Source organism: Eptatretus burgeri, chromosome 12, assembly GCF_056783735.1.
Source record: "Eptatretus burgeri isolate ZD-2024b chromosome 12, Ebu_testis_v1, whole genome shotgun sequence".
In the NCBI taxonomy this organism is placed as follows: domain Eukaryota; kingdom Metazoa; phylum Chordata; class Myxini; order Myxiniformes; family Myxinidae; genus Eptatretus; species Eptatretus burgeri.
This window is the reverse complement of record NC_140972.1, coordinates 92,470,160-92,486,262: the sequence shown is the minus strand read 5'-3', so window position 1 is coordinate 92,486,262 and position 16,103 is coordinate 92,470,160. Positions and strand designations below refer to the sequence as shown.

The 16,103-nt window shown below is 45.2% G+C and overlaps 1 protein-coding gene across 2 annotated transcripts in view; it reads right to left on the bottom strand.

Annotated features, from left to right (window-relative positions):
- NFXL1 (nuclear transcription factor, X-box binding like 1) overlaps positions 1-16,103 on the bottom strand; it is a 105,302-nt gene that overhangs the window by 46,598 nt on the left and 42,601 nt on the right. For both annotated transcript variants that reach the window (XM_085848875.1, XM_085848876.1), the window contains exons 9-13: positions 15,116-15,216; positions 14,849-14,963; positions 14,506-14,630; positions 6,136-6,258; positions 3,092-3,182 (exon numbers count right to left, since the gene is read on the bottom strand). In XM_085848875.1, the coding sequence (XP_085705001.1) occupies positions 3,092-3,182; positions 6,136-6,258; positions 14,506-14,630; positions 14,849-14,963; positions 15,116-15,216 (555 nt within the window). The remainder of the gene's footprint in view (positions 1-3,091; positions 3,183-6,135; positions 6,259-14,505; positions 14,631-14,848; positions 14,964-15,115; positions 15,217-16,103) is intronic.

Below are 16,103 nucleotides of genomic sequence, written 5' to 3'. Positions count from 1 at the left end.
AGGTACGCACGCACGCACGCACGCACGCACACACGCACAAAAAACGTAGCTGGTCCTGGTGGTCAGGCTGGCCCGTGGTGTAGACGCAACAGTCCCTGGATTGGCGTCGGACGAGCTGGGGTTGCGCTCGTCAGGTGCAGGAGACACCGTGGTGCTGTCGACCTCCTGGTGTCGGCCCAAGTCCGCTCACAGCCGCCAGGGAGCCAGTTCTGGCGCCAAGTTGCGAGCAGGAGAGGGAGGGAGGTCCGCCCGCCGTTCGACCCCCGTACTCCGAGCCAGCAGAACCCCAGAGCCAACCGAGGTGAGGCACGAGGCACAGCAAGGCCACGAGACACGATCAATCCAGGATCGAATCAGCGCAACAAAACAGCACGCTCCCAGCACAACAGCCTCCACCAAAACGGTTTTTCTTTACCGATCTTCTTCCTCCCACCCCTTTTCCCCGAACAGAATCTTTTTATCCTCAAGTCCTCGTCACTTCCAATCGAGCCGTTTTATTGGCCCTCTGCCGTCGCCTTCCGCCAATCGTGATCACGGGGCGGAGCCATCCGCAGCACTGTCCTGTGACGTCACGGCAAGCCTCCAGGGAATACTAACAGGGTTTACGCAGACACACTTACCCTATCCCGTCTCCCTATCTAATTACGTGACAATTATCATTCCCCCCTTGAAGAAATGGACATTTACTTGACAACTTATCACCACTGAATTGCTACTTATTACATCGAGATCCTGGTAAACTCGAACAGCATGGCATACCTAATTAAACATCCTAATTACCCTTTGAATGCATACCCACCCCCCCCCCCCTCAGACGTAACAGTATGCAACTTTGTTTTGGTAAGGGATAATGGTTCATGGACCATTATATTCAACTTTGTTGTTCTCTATTTTGTTCCAAGGGCTCTTTGCAGGAAATTCACCGAATCCCAGACTGCCTCCAGTTGTAGTTCGTTTGTGGAAATATTTCTGGAGGATGGTTTTCAAAATCTCAGTGAGGTTCTCCTTTATTATTCCTGTTAGTCCAAATATCACTGGTGTAATTTTGATGTTCTTTAGCTTCCAAGATCTCTCGATCTCATTTTGAGGTCCAGGTAATTGGTCATTTTCTTAATTTCCACACTACTTAAGCCAAAATCACTGAGCACTTATATCCAAGTCTGTTGATTTGGATGTCAAGGGTGTTACAATCTCTGTGGCTGACCCTCCAATCAACTGTGATCCACCTTCGTTTGTGGAAACACAGACTGCGGTGAACCAGTTGAAATGGGGTAAAGCTCCAGGGATCTGTGGCATCCATGCTGAACTTCTCAAGGCTGGTGGAAATGCTGCACTCATGTCGTTGCATGCAGTTCTGTGCTCTGCCTGGAACACAGGCATCATCCAAACTGACTGGAAGAGGGACCTTGTTGTTCCTCTCTGGAAAAGGAAGGGTGATCGCCAGGACTGCAACAACTACCGAGGGCTGACGCTCCTCTCAGTGCTGGGAAAGGTCTTTTCTTAGATAATTCTTGATAGGGTTTGCCACCATCTGCTTGAGCACCAGCACCCAGAGCAGTCAGGCTTTACACCAAAGCTCAACGACTGACTGTGTTCTTGCTCTTCGGGTCCTCACCGTACACAGACGAGAGTTTCGGCAGGGGCTGCTTTCAGCCTGTGCTGATCTCTGCAAAGCATTTGATTCAGTGAAATGGGATGCCCTCTGGAGAATTCTTGGTCTTCGTGGGGTGCCACCAAAATTTATCAATCTGATGTCTGAACTACACTCTGGTACTGAGAGTGCTGTGAGATGTGGTGGTACCATCTCCGACTTATTTCCAGTTGTTACTGGAGCTCGTCAGGGGTGTGTACTGGTCCAGAAACTTTTCAGCACTTGTCTGGACTGGATTCTGGGAGGATCTCAGAGAGATCAAGCTGCGGTGCATTGTTTGGGAATGTCAAGATCTCTGACCTTGATTTTGCCGATGATGTAGTCATCTTTGCAGAGACTCGAGACATCCTTTTGGGGGCCCTCGAGGTGCTGAATGACCTGTTAGGGAATGAGGAGTCGGAGCCACTAGGATTACGGGTTTCCTGGGTCAAAACTAAGATCCAGACTTTCAATGATATATTGGATGCCGCTATCTTGTCTGTACCCATTTGGTGAATATGTTGAGGTCACAGTGAGATTCACTTACCTTGGCAGAGTTATTTACTTACCTTGGCCCCAATGATAGAAAAATAGAAAGCAAAATATCAACAGATATACACCGACAACTGGGGAGAACGACAAGAGGAGGAAGATATTTAAAATAATAAATAAATAAAATATAAAGAGTTGGACATATTGGGCATAGGCAAAGAAGTCTCATTAGAATGGCTCAGAAGAGGTCAGCTCAACTGGGATGGAGAACGAATCATTAATGCCCAACTGTTTAGTCTGAGTCAATAGGAGCAAGTCAATCGGACAAGTTGTGGGTTCTGCAAGGTGGAAAGAGAAAGCACGAGCCACCTCCCTCCGATCGGGATGTAAAAAAAAAACTCATGTCAGAACAATTGTACACACAAAGGCACAACAGGGTTTGTGGAGTACTCCACTGGCACATCTGCAAAAACTTCAATATCCCAGTCCAAGAAAACTAATGGAAACATGAACCAAAAGCGACAAATGAGAACAAGGAAGTGACACACACGTATGACCAGATGATCCTATCAAGTGTGAACATAGAAAACAAAGCATTGTGACTGGATATGGAACTTAGGATTAAAAAGGAAATGACAGCATTGCTGATTGAGATATCAGTGCCCAACGATTAGGTTTTCCTCTGTAATAAAGAACCACCTCACTGAGATTTTGAAAACCATCCCCGGGAAATGAACTACAATTGGAGGCTGTGACGATCCTGAAGTTCGGTGACGATCCTGAATACAGCTCTCGGAACAAAACTCTGAGAACAACAAAATTGAACAGCTTGGTCTGTGAACTGTGATCCTTTACCGAAGCGGAGATGGATGCTTTGAGTCCTGGGAGGACTTTATTTCATCTCCTGAAACCTGCAAATGGAGATAACAACCAACAACATGCACACGCACACACACAGCTGGCACATACCGGGGTGGCACAGTGAAGGGCAGCGATGTGTTTTGCACTGCAAGAGCCGACCACAGGGCTGGTCACATGGGGGACAATCTCCAATACAGCACTGCAAAGAAGAATGAATTGTATTTAAAAAAAATTACATCGATGAACATCACTTAAATATAACACATTTAATATTAGTTGGCTGACCATTGAGCGACCAACAAGGGCTTTTTGAAATAAAACGGAGCGAAGTTGATGGTGCACCATGGCAAATCCCACTCCCCACCGAGAGCAAAGTTGAAAGATGGCAAAAATTAATATCAAATTTTGAGGTAAAAAAGCATTCCCCCCCCCCCCGCCCCCCTTATTTGACCCGTGAGCCCAACTCCCCAACAGAAGTCAAATCTAAAAAAATCATTACATATTTCATGCGTCCCCCAATGTTGATTGTGTATACAAAGTTTCATTCAAAATATTTTAAATGCCAGTCATTGTATTTTTGGAATTTGACCTTTTGACCCTGCACTCAACGGCATGGCCAAAAATGACACCGCTCTTGCACATTCTTACAATGTGGTGATCACAACTAAGTTTGGTGCATATTTACACAACCATTGAGGAGGAGATGATTGAGGTTTCAGTTCCCAATGACTTTGAATTTACTGCTTCAGAAATGAAGAAAATTACCAAATACCAGGATCTGAAAAATAAGGTCGAAGACTTGGAAATTGAAGAATGCTGAAATTGTAACAGTGATAGACAGAAATGATAAAGAAAACCCTGACTGATTTAAACATCATTCCGGACAATATCACTCCAAGCGAGCTACAAGTAGAGGCTGTCAGAGGTTCAGTCAGGTCAGGTCAGGTATGGGAGCATGCACCATAGCAGCACGTCGCTGGGTCCATTTTCTGCTGGTACTCCAGGGGCCTCCATATGGCCATCCCCCAGGCAGATGCCTGGCCCATCCTCATCTCCTTAAGATGCCGATCAACCTGCTGCAACCACAAGGCACATGGTCGGCCCATTGGTGTTCTCCACTCACAAGGCTCCCTCGCTGAGAGAATCTGGTGAGCGGGATCAGGAAAACGAGCAACATGTCCATACAGCCGCAGATAACGCTTACGGACCATGCAGGTACCAAATGTCATTTGAGTCTGTCTCAGCAACCGCTCGTTGGACACAAAGTCCGACCAGCGATAACCAAGGATTCTCCGAAGAGATGTGGCACCAAAGGAATGAAGTCTCCTTCTCAGATCCCTGGTCAAAGTCCAAGTGTCACATCCATAGAGCAAGACTGGAAGCACCAAAGACCTGAAGACTTTGACTTTCACCGTCTCGCACAGGCACCGGCAGCGTCACACCCCATGATCCAGTGAATCCACGACTCCCCAGGCCCAACCCAGATGTCTACTGAATCTAGCTCACAGCCAGCAGACAAATGAATATCACTGCCAAGGTCTGTGAATCTCTTTGCGACCTCAACATCCTCACCACAAACAGGCACAGACAAGATAGCAGCATCCAAAATGTCGGTGAAAGCTTGGATCTTAGTTTTGACCCAGGAAACCTGTAATCCCAGCGGCTCCGACTCCTCATTCAGCACATCGAGAGCCCTCAAAAGGATATCCAGAGTTTCCACAAAGATGACTTCATCATCTGCGAAATCAAGATCAGAGATCGTGACATTCCCAAACAATGCAACACAGTCTGATCTCTCCCACATCCTCCCCAGAATCCAGTCCATCCAAACGCTGAAAAGTGTGGGGACCATTACACACTCCTGACGAACTCCAGTAACAAATGGAAATAAGTCAGAGATGGTATCACCACACCTCACACCATTCTCAGCACCAAAGTATAGTTCAGACAACAGATTGATCAGTTTTGATTGCACCCCACGAAGACCAAGAAACCTCCAGAGGGCATCTCGATTCACTGAAAAGGGCTCGTCTAAGTTATGGAAAGATACAAAACAAAAAATGTTTTTTTCACAAATATAGTCAAAACTGAAAAAAAAAATTAAAAAACAGAATGGCACTCTTTGACATCGCGGCATCGACAGATATTCCTCCGCCAACATTATTACATCATTGATTATTACAAGTATTACATACATCATTACAAGTATTACATTAATTGTGGAAGAAAAATAAACAAGCTCGAATGAGCTAAGATCCTCGTCCTCTTAATGATGACGTCATAAAAACGAATATGACGTCATTGTGATGCATCAGGTTTGCGATAAATTATCTGTGCTAATGCTTGGCTTGATTCCCGCAAACAAAATTCAAACAGCTTGCTTAGTTTCGTAGATAATGGTATAGGCGATTTCCATTAGCGGCGATATGACATCAACTTTTTTTCTAGGAAGAATTTCCAAAATCGGAGATGGTTACTGGCTGCGCGTGGGCTTTATGCATATGCATGGCAAGTTTCACGAAGATCCGATGAAAACTCTGAGTTGTGAAACAAAAAATGTCAAAAAGTAGGAATGACGTCATAAAAATTGATATGACGTCATAGTGATGTATCATCTGTGTGGCAATTCATCTCCGTTAATGCCCTGTTCGATTCCCGCAAACAGAATTAAAAAAGCTTGCCTAGTTTCGGAGATAATTTTTAGGCGATTTCCATTAGCGGAGATATTTTGACGTCATAACTTTTTTTTCTAGGAGGAATTTTCAAAATCGGAGATGGTTACTGTCTGCGCAGGGTATTTTTACATATCTACGCCAAGTTTCAGGAAGTTTCGATGAAAACTGTAGGCTGTGAAACAAAAAAGTCCACAAGAACAACAACGTGAGTAAGACTTAGAGATCCTCCACGAGGATCTTAAAAAAACAAAACAACAACAAAAAAAAAAACCCAGATTCAATGAATTAAATAATTCTGGCTCCCAGACCATGCATCTGATCAGGTTGAAATTTAAAACATACTCGATGACTCGTGAACCCGTTGGTTTCCCGTTGTGACAATGGTTGCTAAAAAAATAATTAAAAAAAAAATCGCGACAAGTTTTCATCCAAACCAGTTTGACAACTTTTTGAATTATCTTCCCCCAAATCACTTGCCTTTCGCCGGCATGTATGACGGCCACAAGGGCGGAGCTGGATACAGCGAGTGTCACACAGGTATGGCCGGCTGCACTGTGTGGAACGGGTATGACGTCCACAGCGGCAAGACTTGTCTACAACCTGAGAGGTGCGGGTTTATAGGGTGCAAAGAGGCTGTGGTAAGGTTCCATAAATGACAAGCCAGAGAATGACATGATCTGTGAACAAAAGACTTACCATCATACTTATCACAGCCATATTAAAGAGTGAGCAATGGATAACTGCGAGATCACACCGGGGGTTAACTAAAGCTGCTATTTAGCTAAACCATCTTAAATATATTTTACTGAGATGTGATCAAGTTAATGATGTGTGATTAAAACACAAGCATGTTAGGACAAATGACTTGAATCCCACGCACAGGAAGTATGACATAATTATCCCAGCGAGGTCAATGGTCATTACAAGATTGTCCACACGTTAAAGAGCTAATTGAAGGAAATAGGGCATTTTAAGCAATATGCTCATCATTGAGCTGTCTCGGTTGGGTTTGATCCATGATTGGAGTCGGATTCAAATAAAAACAGTCCTTCTGATGCAGTGCCAGCATGAGGCGCTGTATCTCAGAGCATGCCAACCTTCGGATCAGGGGAGATGATGAATCGTGTGCGTTAGTAAGTTTCAAAAAGTAGGCCACTGCCTGCTGGTGTTCAGGCTAAATTCCCTGCCTTGAATATAAATCATGTAAATGCAAGTTAGTTGTTGCATTAAGTTGATGATAAAAATGGGGTCAGTGCAGAGAAGATAAGTAAATTTGTTGATCAAGTTAATGAGGCGCTACTCCTACAGTTCTGGGCCAACTACATCCAGACTTGCTACAGAGGATCAGCATGACCCCAATTAATGTGTAGGGGTGTTTTTATGTTTGCCGATAGTCTTGGAGGGGGGTACGCAAATTCTCGATGGAAATGTGTTTCGAGTAGCGCCACTTTCAGGTGGGGGAGGGTATTACAAGTCTCCAGCATTGACAGTACAGTATTCCTGTATGTATTTTGCTTGATGTATGTAACCCAGGTTTTTTTGTGTTTTCTTTGCGTATACAGAGCTGTCAGTTGCCTATACACCGCCCAAATAAAGGTATGCGTCAGAAGAAAGTGTTGCATGCTTGAAAACAAGATCTCCCGTAGGGCTGGTACTCTGCTAGTTTTGTTAATGTGCAGAATCTGGTCATGTGATTGGTTGAATGGAAGCCCTCTTGATGCCGATTATAGTGATACATGTTTTCAAGTCATGATTTTACAGGTTACAGGTCATGTTTTTTGGCAGAGGACATGGCTGGCTGCTAATGCAATGCACCCTGAGGTTCGGGCAGGATTTTTTTTTTTTTTGAGTTTTAGGCCTGATTTCAACCTGTTGACGAGTGCAGATTTTGATGTGGTGAACACACACCTTTGTCAAGCATTGCATATGAAGCTTGTGGTTAAGTTTCATCAAAATTTATAGTAAGGATTTTGAACTACCTCAGCACCGTTGAGTCTGGCATTTCACGCCGGCCAACTCAGGGTCTCCAAGCAGCCATCAGACTTCTAGACTGGTCTCCCATCACTACTTTCTCCAACATCAACTCGTCCTTGGAATTCTTTCAAAGAAACTTGCTCTCCCTCATGCACAGATTTATCCCCTCTCGTCTTCAGTTGTCCAACTCGTCCTCCCACCCATGGTTCACTGAAGCTTGTGGTGAGGCAGTTGTCCTGGAAAAAAAAAAAAAAAAAAAAAAAAAAAAAAAAAAAACTTGCCTTTGCCTCATGGAAAGCAAATCAAACTGAGGGTAATCTAAGTTGCTTCCATAAAGCTCGGAACAAGTGTGTATCTACCCTCAGGAGAACCAGAAAACAACATCTTTCTCATCTCAAGTCTGAACTCTCAAACCTCTCTCTCCCTTCTCCAAATCCTGGTGGCATTTAATCAAATCTGTTTCTGGTGTATGTTCCCCCTCCACCCCCTCCCTCACCTCAAATGGCCACACTGCTGACACTGCATGTGAAAAGGCTGAATGCTAAACTCGGTGTTTGCTTCTAAATTTTGTGTCTCAAACCCATTGCTTTCTGTACACACCTTACCCAGTCGCACCCAGCTGTTCCTGGACTCTGTGTCCTTTTCTTCTGACAAAGTGGAGAGTTTGCTGTCAAACATCGACCCAGATTCTGCAACCGGTCCAGACGGCATCAGCCCACGTGTCCTAAAAACCTGCTCTGATGCTCCTGCTCACTCTCTCATTTGCTCCGTCGTCTGCCTTCTGCTTGGAAATCAGCAAACATTACCACTCGGCATAAAAAAGGTGCAAAAACAGATCCCTGCAACTACAGACCAATCGGCCTTCTACCAATCATCAGCAAGGTTCTGGAATCCATCATCGCTTCAGACTTTAAATCCTTCCTCTTCCACAATGGCTTGATTTCTGATAATAAATTTGGTTTCAGACAAAGACACTCGATCCTGGATATGCTGCTTCTGCTCTCCCAACATTGAATGGAGGTCCTCATTCCGGACATGAAATCAGAGCCATATCCCGAGACATATCGCGTACTTTCGACACAGTCTGGCACCCTGTCCTGCTCACCAAACTCTCTTCCTATGGTATCCAAGGCCATCTCCACTCATGGCTCGCAGACTTCCTCTCCTGTCGCAGCCAATGTGTGGCCCTAAATGGAGTTCTTTCATCCCCTCTTCCTGTCCAGGTTGGAGTTCCTCATGGCAATGTTCTGGGCCCTGTTCTTTTTTTGGTTTTCATCAATGATCTCCACAGATCTCCTAATGTCTCTGTTCCCCACTGTTTTGTCCTTCCCTTTCCCACCCCTTGTCTCCTGCCCCTCTTGTTGTGCATTGTGTGTTAGCTCTCATACGAGCCTTGACAATGTGCAAAAGTTTTTTTTCTTAATCATGTGTTTCGTTCAAATGATAATATCTGAAGTGTTTACAGACTGACTGACTGACGGATGGACACTGCCCAATCACATAAGCTCACCGGACTAAAGTCCAGGTGAGCTAACAAAATTTTTTTTTTTAAATCACAAAATGTATTGAAACAGAAGACCAAGAAGGAATCCAAAGAATACATAATGGTATATATTTAAAATATACAAACAAAAACAGCACAGAACGAGAGTTCATACATAAACCACCTTCCCCATGCAGTCTTGGTGGGAGAGAAGGGGGGGGGGGGGAGAAATAAAAAATTGAAAAAAAAAAAGAGGTAGGCAGGGTCTGCGAGCAGCAAATTTGATTGGTAGTGATGATGTAAAATGCTGAAATATTTTGTCCAAGTACGTGCTGCTAAGGCCTAAGTCACATTTGCCACCGCGGCCGTGGGGTCTCCAAAATCTACGGCCACTAGAAATTATACGGCGGCCGCAGTATTTCCACGGTCACACAATGCAGCAGTCACATATGTTTTTATTTTTTGGGTAGCCGCACGGCGTATTTATAAATTGTGGAGACCGAAAACGTGGGGGTGCCGTACAGTCTTTGATTTGATGTCGCATGGTGACCTTAGGGCGTTCCTGCGGCGGCCATAGAATTTTCAAGGCAGACGCAAGGTGCCCACAAAGCGACTGCAAGGCGACCGCAGGGGGGCCCTAAGGCGAACGTGTGGCCAGACGGATGGTAATGAATGGGTTAATTTTATTTTTTTTACCAGGTTTTTTTTTTTTTATTTTTTTTTATTTTTTTCGGCTTGTCCAATTGCTACGGCGAACGTAGAAATGAAAAAGTTATAACTCCGCGTTATAATTCCACGGTGACCTTACGACCTGTAAAATATAGCCAAATGGCGTAGGGCCACCCTGACGCCACCGCAGAAACTCTGCGGCCACCGCACGTTTGTCAATTCAGAGGGTGTACGGCCGCCGTATCTTCGCCGTAGAGCAAATGTGACTTAGGCCTTAGGTCTTAGAAATTGTGGAGACCGAAAACGTGGGGTTGCTGTATGGTCTTTGATTTGATGTCACACTGTGACCTTAAGGGAGCCCTGCGGCGGCCATAGAATTTAAGGCAGACGCAAGGTAGCCTCAAGGTGCTCGCAAGGCAACCGCAGGGGGCCCTAAGGCGAACGTGCGGCCAGATGGACGGTAACAAATGGGTTAATTTTTTAATTTTTTTTCGGCTTGTCGAATTGCTACGGCGAACGTAGAAATGAAAAAAAGTTATAACTCCGCGTTATAATTCCACGGCGACCTTACGACCTGTAAAATATAGCCAAACGGCATAGGGCCACCCTGAGGCCACCGCAGAAACTCTGCGGCCGCCACACGTTTCTGTCAATTCAGAGGGCATACGGCCACCGTATCCTAGCCGTAGAGCAAATGTGACTTAGGCCTAAGCGGAAGGTTTTGTGAAGTGGCAAAAAGGTTATTTGTTTTCTTGTGTTCAAGTATATGATTCAATTGAAACAAAATAAAGATTTTAAAGGTTGTAGAAAAAAAATTTTTGGAAGTTTATCGCCATAGAGCCAGCGTCTATTTTTTTTTTTAATTTATGTATATCTATATATTTATTTTATTTTATCTATATATTTATTTTGTGCACAATGTCGAGGCTCGCATAAGTGCGAACGCCGAACATATAACAAGAGGAGCAAGTGATAAGAGGGGCCGGAGAGGGAAGCACAATACAGTGGGGGAAGAGCGAGATGAGGAGATCTGGGCAAGGGAGAGGGATGGTGTGGAGAACATGGGGAATACACGATGGACAATACAGGGACTTTCAGGAAGGAAAGCAGGGAACTTGCAGGAGGTGGGTTTGGGGTGGATTAATGGGGGTAGAAAAGATCGAGGTTTTGGTTGAGGAAAGATAGGAGATTGTGGTGAACAGCTGCTTTGAAGACCTGGAAGGAGGAGTGGGATTGAAGAAAGTGTGAGCGTTTGTTCCAGAGGTGGGGAAAAAAAAGGGGAATGAAGGAGTGAAGGTGAGCAGTGATTCTTGATTTTGGTAGATTTACCAGAAGGGGGTTGTTGGTGGACTTTGAGAGCCATGCAAAAATATAGGGGAGACAGAGCACAGAAAGAGCACAGACAGAGCAAAGGTGTGGGGGGGGGGGGCAGAGTGGAGACTGTGGAAGACAGAAAGGCCACCGACCTGCCTTCGGTGAGAGAGTGAGAGGCCCAAAGTCTCAGCTTCATCGCAGGAGATACCAATGATCCAAAAGGCCTTGGTTTCCACAGCATGAAACCGTGCGACGTGTGAGGCAGGAGCACCATCCCAGAGGGGAGAGCAATACTCCACCAGGCTTCAGATGAAAGCTTTGCACACAGTCAGGAGCTCAGATGTGCCAAGGAAGGACTTTGTACGATGGAGGATGCCCAGCTGGTGACTGGCTTTGGAGGCCAGCTTTGAAATGTGGCTTTCCCAGGAAAGATCATGGCAGATAGGCCAAAAGCTTGAATGAAAGGACTTCTTCAAGAGGATTGTTGTAAAAGTAGATTGGGGGGGGGGGGGGTCCAGACAGTCCTTTCAGAGAGACAAAGTGAGAGTGTGAGATTTGTCCAGATTGAAGGACATGTTCCAAGTGTTTGACCAGCTTGTGATTTTATCCAGATCTGCAGAGAAAGAAGAGGCTGCTGCTTGCTGATCTGAGGGATGACAGATGGTACGGCAGAGGGTGGAGTCATCAGCAAAGAGATATAGAGGATTTTCAAGAGAGTCAGAGAGATCATTGACAAAGACTAGAAAAAGCACAGGGCCTAGAACACTGCCTTGAGGAACTCCAGCCTGGACAGGAAGAGGGGGTGAGAGAGCCATTAAGAGCCACACGTTGACTGTGACAGGAGAGGAAGTCCGGGATCCATGAGTGGAGATTGCCTTGAGTACCATAAGAGGTGAGTTTGGTGAGCAATGTGGGATGCCAGACCGTATCGAAAGCTCGCTATATGTCAAGGGATCTAACTTTGATCTCATGTGTGGCATTTACAATCTCCAGCCATTATTGGGAAAGCAGAAGCAGCATGCCCAAGGTAGAGTGACCTGGTCTGAATCCAGGTTGTTTATGATGATCGGAAATAAAGCCATTGGAGAAGAGGAAGGATTTAATGTCTGAAGCGATGATGGATTCCACAACCTAACTGATGATTGGGAGAAGGCTGATTTGTGTGTAGTTGCAGGGACCTGTTTTTGCACCTTTTTATGCAGAGTGGTAATGTTTGTGGATTTCCAAGCAGATGGCAGATGACCTTGAGCAAATGAGAGGGTGAATAGAACAGATAGAGGGTGAGCAAGAGCAGAGGAGCAGGTTTTTAGGACACGTGGGCTGATGCCTTCTGGACCGGTTGCAGAATCTGAGTTGAGGTTTGACAACAAGCTCTCCACCTTGTCAGGAGAAACAGACACAGTCCAGGAACAGCTGGGTGTGACTGGGTAAGGTGTGTACAGAAAGCAATGGGTTTGGGACACAAAATTTAGAAGCAAACACAGAGTTTAGGCATTCAGCCTTTTCACATGCAGTGCCAGCTGTGCAGCCATTTGAGGTAAGGGAGGGATGGAAGGGGAACATACTCCAGAAACAGACTGAACTAGACACCACCAGGATTTAGAGGAGGGAGACAGGTTTGAGAGTTCAGTGTTGAGATTAGAAAGATGTTGTTTCCTGGCTCTCATGAGGGTAGACAAACTTGTTCTGAGCTTTGTGGAAGGAACTATGATTGGCTTCAGTCGGCTTAGCCTTCCATGAGGCGAAGGCAAGCTGCTTTAGGACAACTGTCTCACCACAAGCTTCGGTGTACCATGGGCGGGAGGAAGGGAAGGACAACTGAAGACAAGATGGGATAAATCTGTGAGACAGAGAGACAGAGAGACAGAGAGACAGAGAGACAGAGAGACAGAGAGACAGAGAGACAGAGAGACAGAGAGACAGAGAGACAGAGAGACAGAGAGACAGAGAGACAGAGAGACAGAGAGACAGAGAGACAGAGAGACAGAGAGACAGAGAGACAGAGAGACAGAGAGACAGAGAGACAGAGAGACAGAGAGACAGAGAGACAGAGAGACAGAGAGACAGAGAGACAGAGAGACAGAGAGACAGAGAGACAGACAGAGAGAGAGAGAGAGAGAGAGAGAGAGAGAGAGAGAGAGAGAGAGAGAGAGAGAGAGAGAGAGAGAGAGAGAGAGAGAGCGCGTGCAGGTTTCTTTGGAAAAATTCCCAGGATGAGTTGATGTTGGAAAGAGTAGAAATGGAAGACCAGCCGAGAAGTTTAATAGCTGCTTGAAGTCCCTGAAAGTCGGCCTGAGTGAAATGCCAGACTCAACGGCGCAGAGGTGGTTCTCCAATAACGGCCAGAGATGACCACTTTTACCCCACCTTATTTAACATGTTACGTTAGTTCTTCGTGCCTGTCGTTTGTGTCCTTTATGATGTCGCTAAAAACAGTAAGTGTCCTGGTTGGAATGATCTTCAATTTTGTTCGACTTCCAGACAGTGATGTAGCCAAGTTTGAATGTAAAATGTATATTCGTGTTTTGCTTCATGCATATTTATGCTCCACCCATGTGTGGCGTCATTTCCGCTGCTGAGGGTGAACAGACTCTTCCCCGGTCTGGCGGGACGTGTGCTTTTGTGTAAAAGGAAGGTTTTTAAAAAAGAAAAGAAATTTTAACTGAAGGATTTGTGGTTGTTTAAATTAAGAATTAAACCTCTGCAAGTGTTGGTTAAACTGTATGGAGCATTCTTAATCAAGAATCTGGACACAGGTCGTTCCAGGATCGAAAGACTACAAAAAAAATTTATCTCCCTTCCCTCTGTGCATGCGTGCTCAGGACGAATTCAGACCAAAGTATGACTAAAGAACGAGTTAGGTTTATGATTCGAGTTCAAAATGTAACATTCACTTGAAATCAAATCAAGTTGTTCCTCGATCATAAACTGACGTTTGTGAAGACACAGACAGAAAGACAGACAGAACCAATTGCTTAACCCCGCTTTTCGCTTCACACGCACGTGGTAACTAAAAAAATGAACAGGTAATCATTTAAGCACAGCTCTTGTACTAAAATCATGAGTTAAATTGAAATCATGAGAAAACAACGGGATCCAATCAGAATCTTTCCCTATTCAATAAAGCAATTTTAACACCAGAGCGTTTGAGTGATGGGGACAGTTATGATCATCATACGTACACAAAATAGCATGATACGAAACAGTTGCTTTTAAAACAGTGGAAAGAAGAAAAACAGATGGTACACAGAACGGTGCACTTCACAACCGCTTTCTATTTTCACAGCAGCAATTACAGTTTGTCCATCGCTAATGCAATTGTGTCGTGAATGGAATTGTGATCTTTTGAGAGTACTTGGTATAATGTTGACGTAAACAGAAAATGACTGCGTCGGTAGTTTGCGCACCTGGCGGCACGTTTCACATGGGCCACGGTGGCAGCGCTGGTTACAGCGATGCTGGCCACAGGCGAGCGGCTTTGCACAGGTATCTCCGCAAGTCGGCGGTTCTTCAGTGCAGGGCAGCTCGCAAGCTGTGCACACACGTAAACACAGAGCAGCTGCAACTGCTATGTAAAAGTAGACTTTCTTCTTCTTAAAAAGTGAAGGAAAATTGTGGAGACATGCTTTAAAAAAAAAACCCCCCATGAACATCAGGCAATATGATAGTATTCTTTACTCCAGTGTGACAGGAGCATTGCGTGCTGACAGTTATGAGCACGATATGCACCATGAACTATGGAGCACTCACGAGTCTTGCCACAAGGGCAGGTGCGTAACCCTGAGGTGGGGCAGCTCAAGCAAGCTCCTGAATGGCAGATCATCTGACATGTGTGCACTCCGCAGGAGAACTGCTTCCCACATACCTGGCAAGTGACAGAACAACAATCGTATATTCCAACCTGCTACTCTTCACCCGATACAGCAAATGCACACACAACCATGTGCAGTCAGTCATAAATACAATTCACATCATTGGTGAGACTGGTATAAATATTTAGTTCCAACTTGTACTTACACGTTGGCACTGCCAGGATGGGCTGGCACACGGGCGTTGCTTCTGATTATGCCCACAAAGGCATGGCTGGATGCTGAGGTTCACACATGTAAGGCACTCTCCTATGGTTGGACACATGAAGGACATTATTATTGTGAAGTCACCCTCTGCTGAACAGTTTACTTCAGACAGAAATGTAAATACATTGATGCACAAATAAAACAAGCGTGAGAAATGCTTTGTAATACGTGTCCACGACCGATGCGATTATTTTCCAATTTTATAAAGGTCATACCTCTGTGACAAATTGACGAATCACCATGAAACTCGAACTTGTTCTGTAACTTATCATTATAAAACCATGTACCAAGTTTCAGTTGAATACGTCAAAGGGTTTGGGGGTTAGTCCAGGTTAGCACACCTTCTCCTCTGTACCATCCACGACCCTCTGGTGTGGGAATTTCTGGATTTGCCAGGTGGGCATTCATCCATACTCGGGTTTGGTGAACGGATTTCTTCACATGCTTGAGAAAAGCTGGTTCAGACGGAGGCAACTTATGCACTGGGACATCTTTGGTCGCTGCGAGTTTCTCTCGAAGATCATTCAAATTTGTGTGTGCATCCATGTATTTCCCTTGAGAATCATACATGGCACTGACTAAATGTCTTGAAGCAGCCACTGCCTCCTGGAGATCGTCAGTGGCGAGGACTTCGAGGTGTGGACCATTATTCTGAAGATGCAGTGTCTTCATAGCTTTCCATGCTTTCTTTTTACCATAGCCGAAGAATGCTGATACAGAGTCACATCCTGTCAGGGCATGAAATGCAGGAAGCCGGGTACACATTTCTGGAAGCAAGCTGTAACACATCTGATGGACCGGGATAAGCTTGCATCCTGCTGATGTTCTTTTCTCTATCCATATTTCGGCAGTGTCCGGCAACTGTGGAAAGTAGTGGACTGCTAAGACAAGCACATCGGTGTCCGGTGATTTGATTGTAATGGACCCAC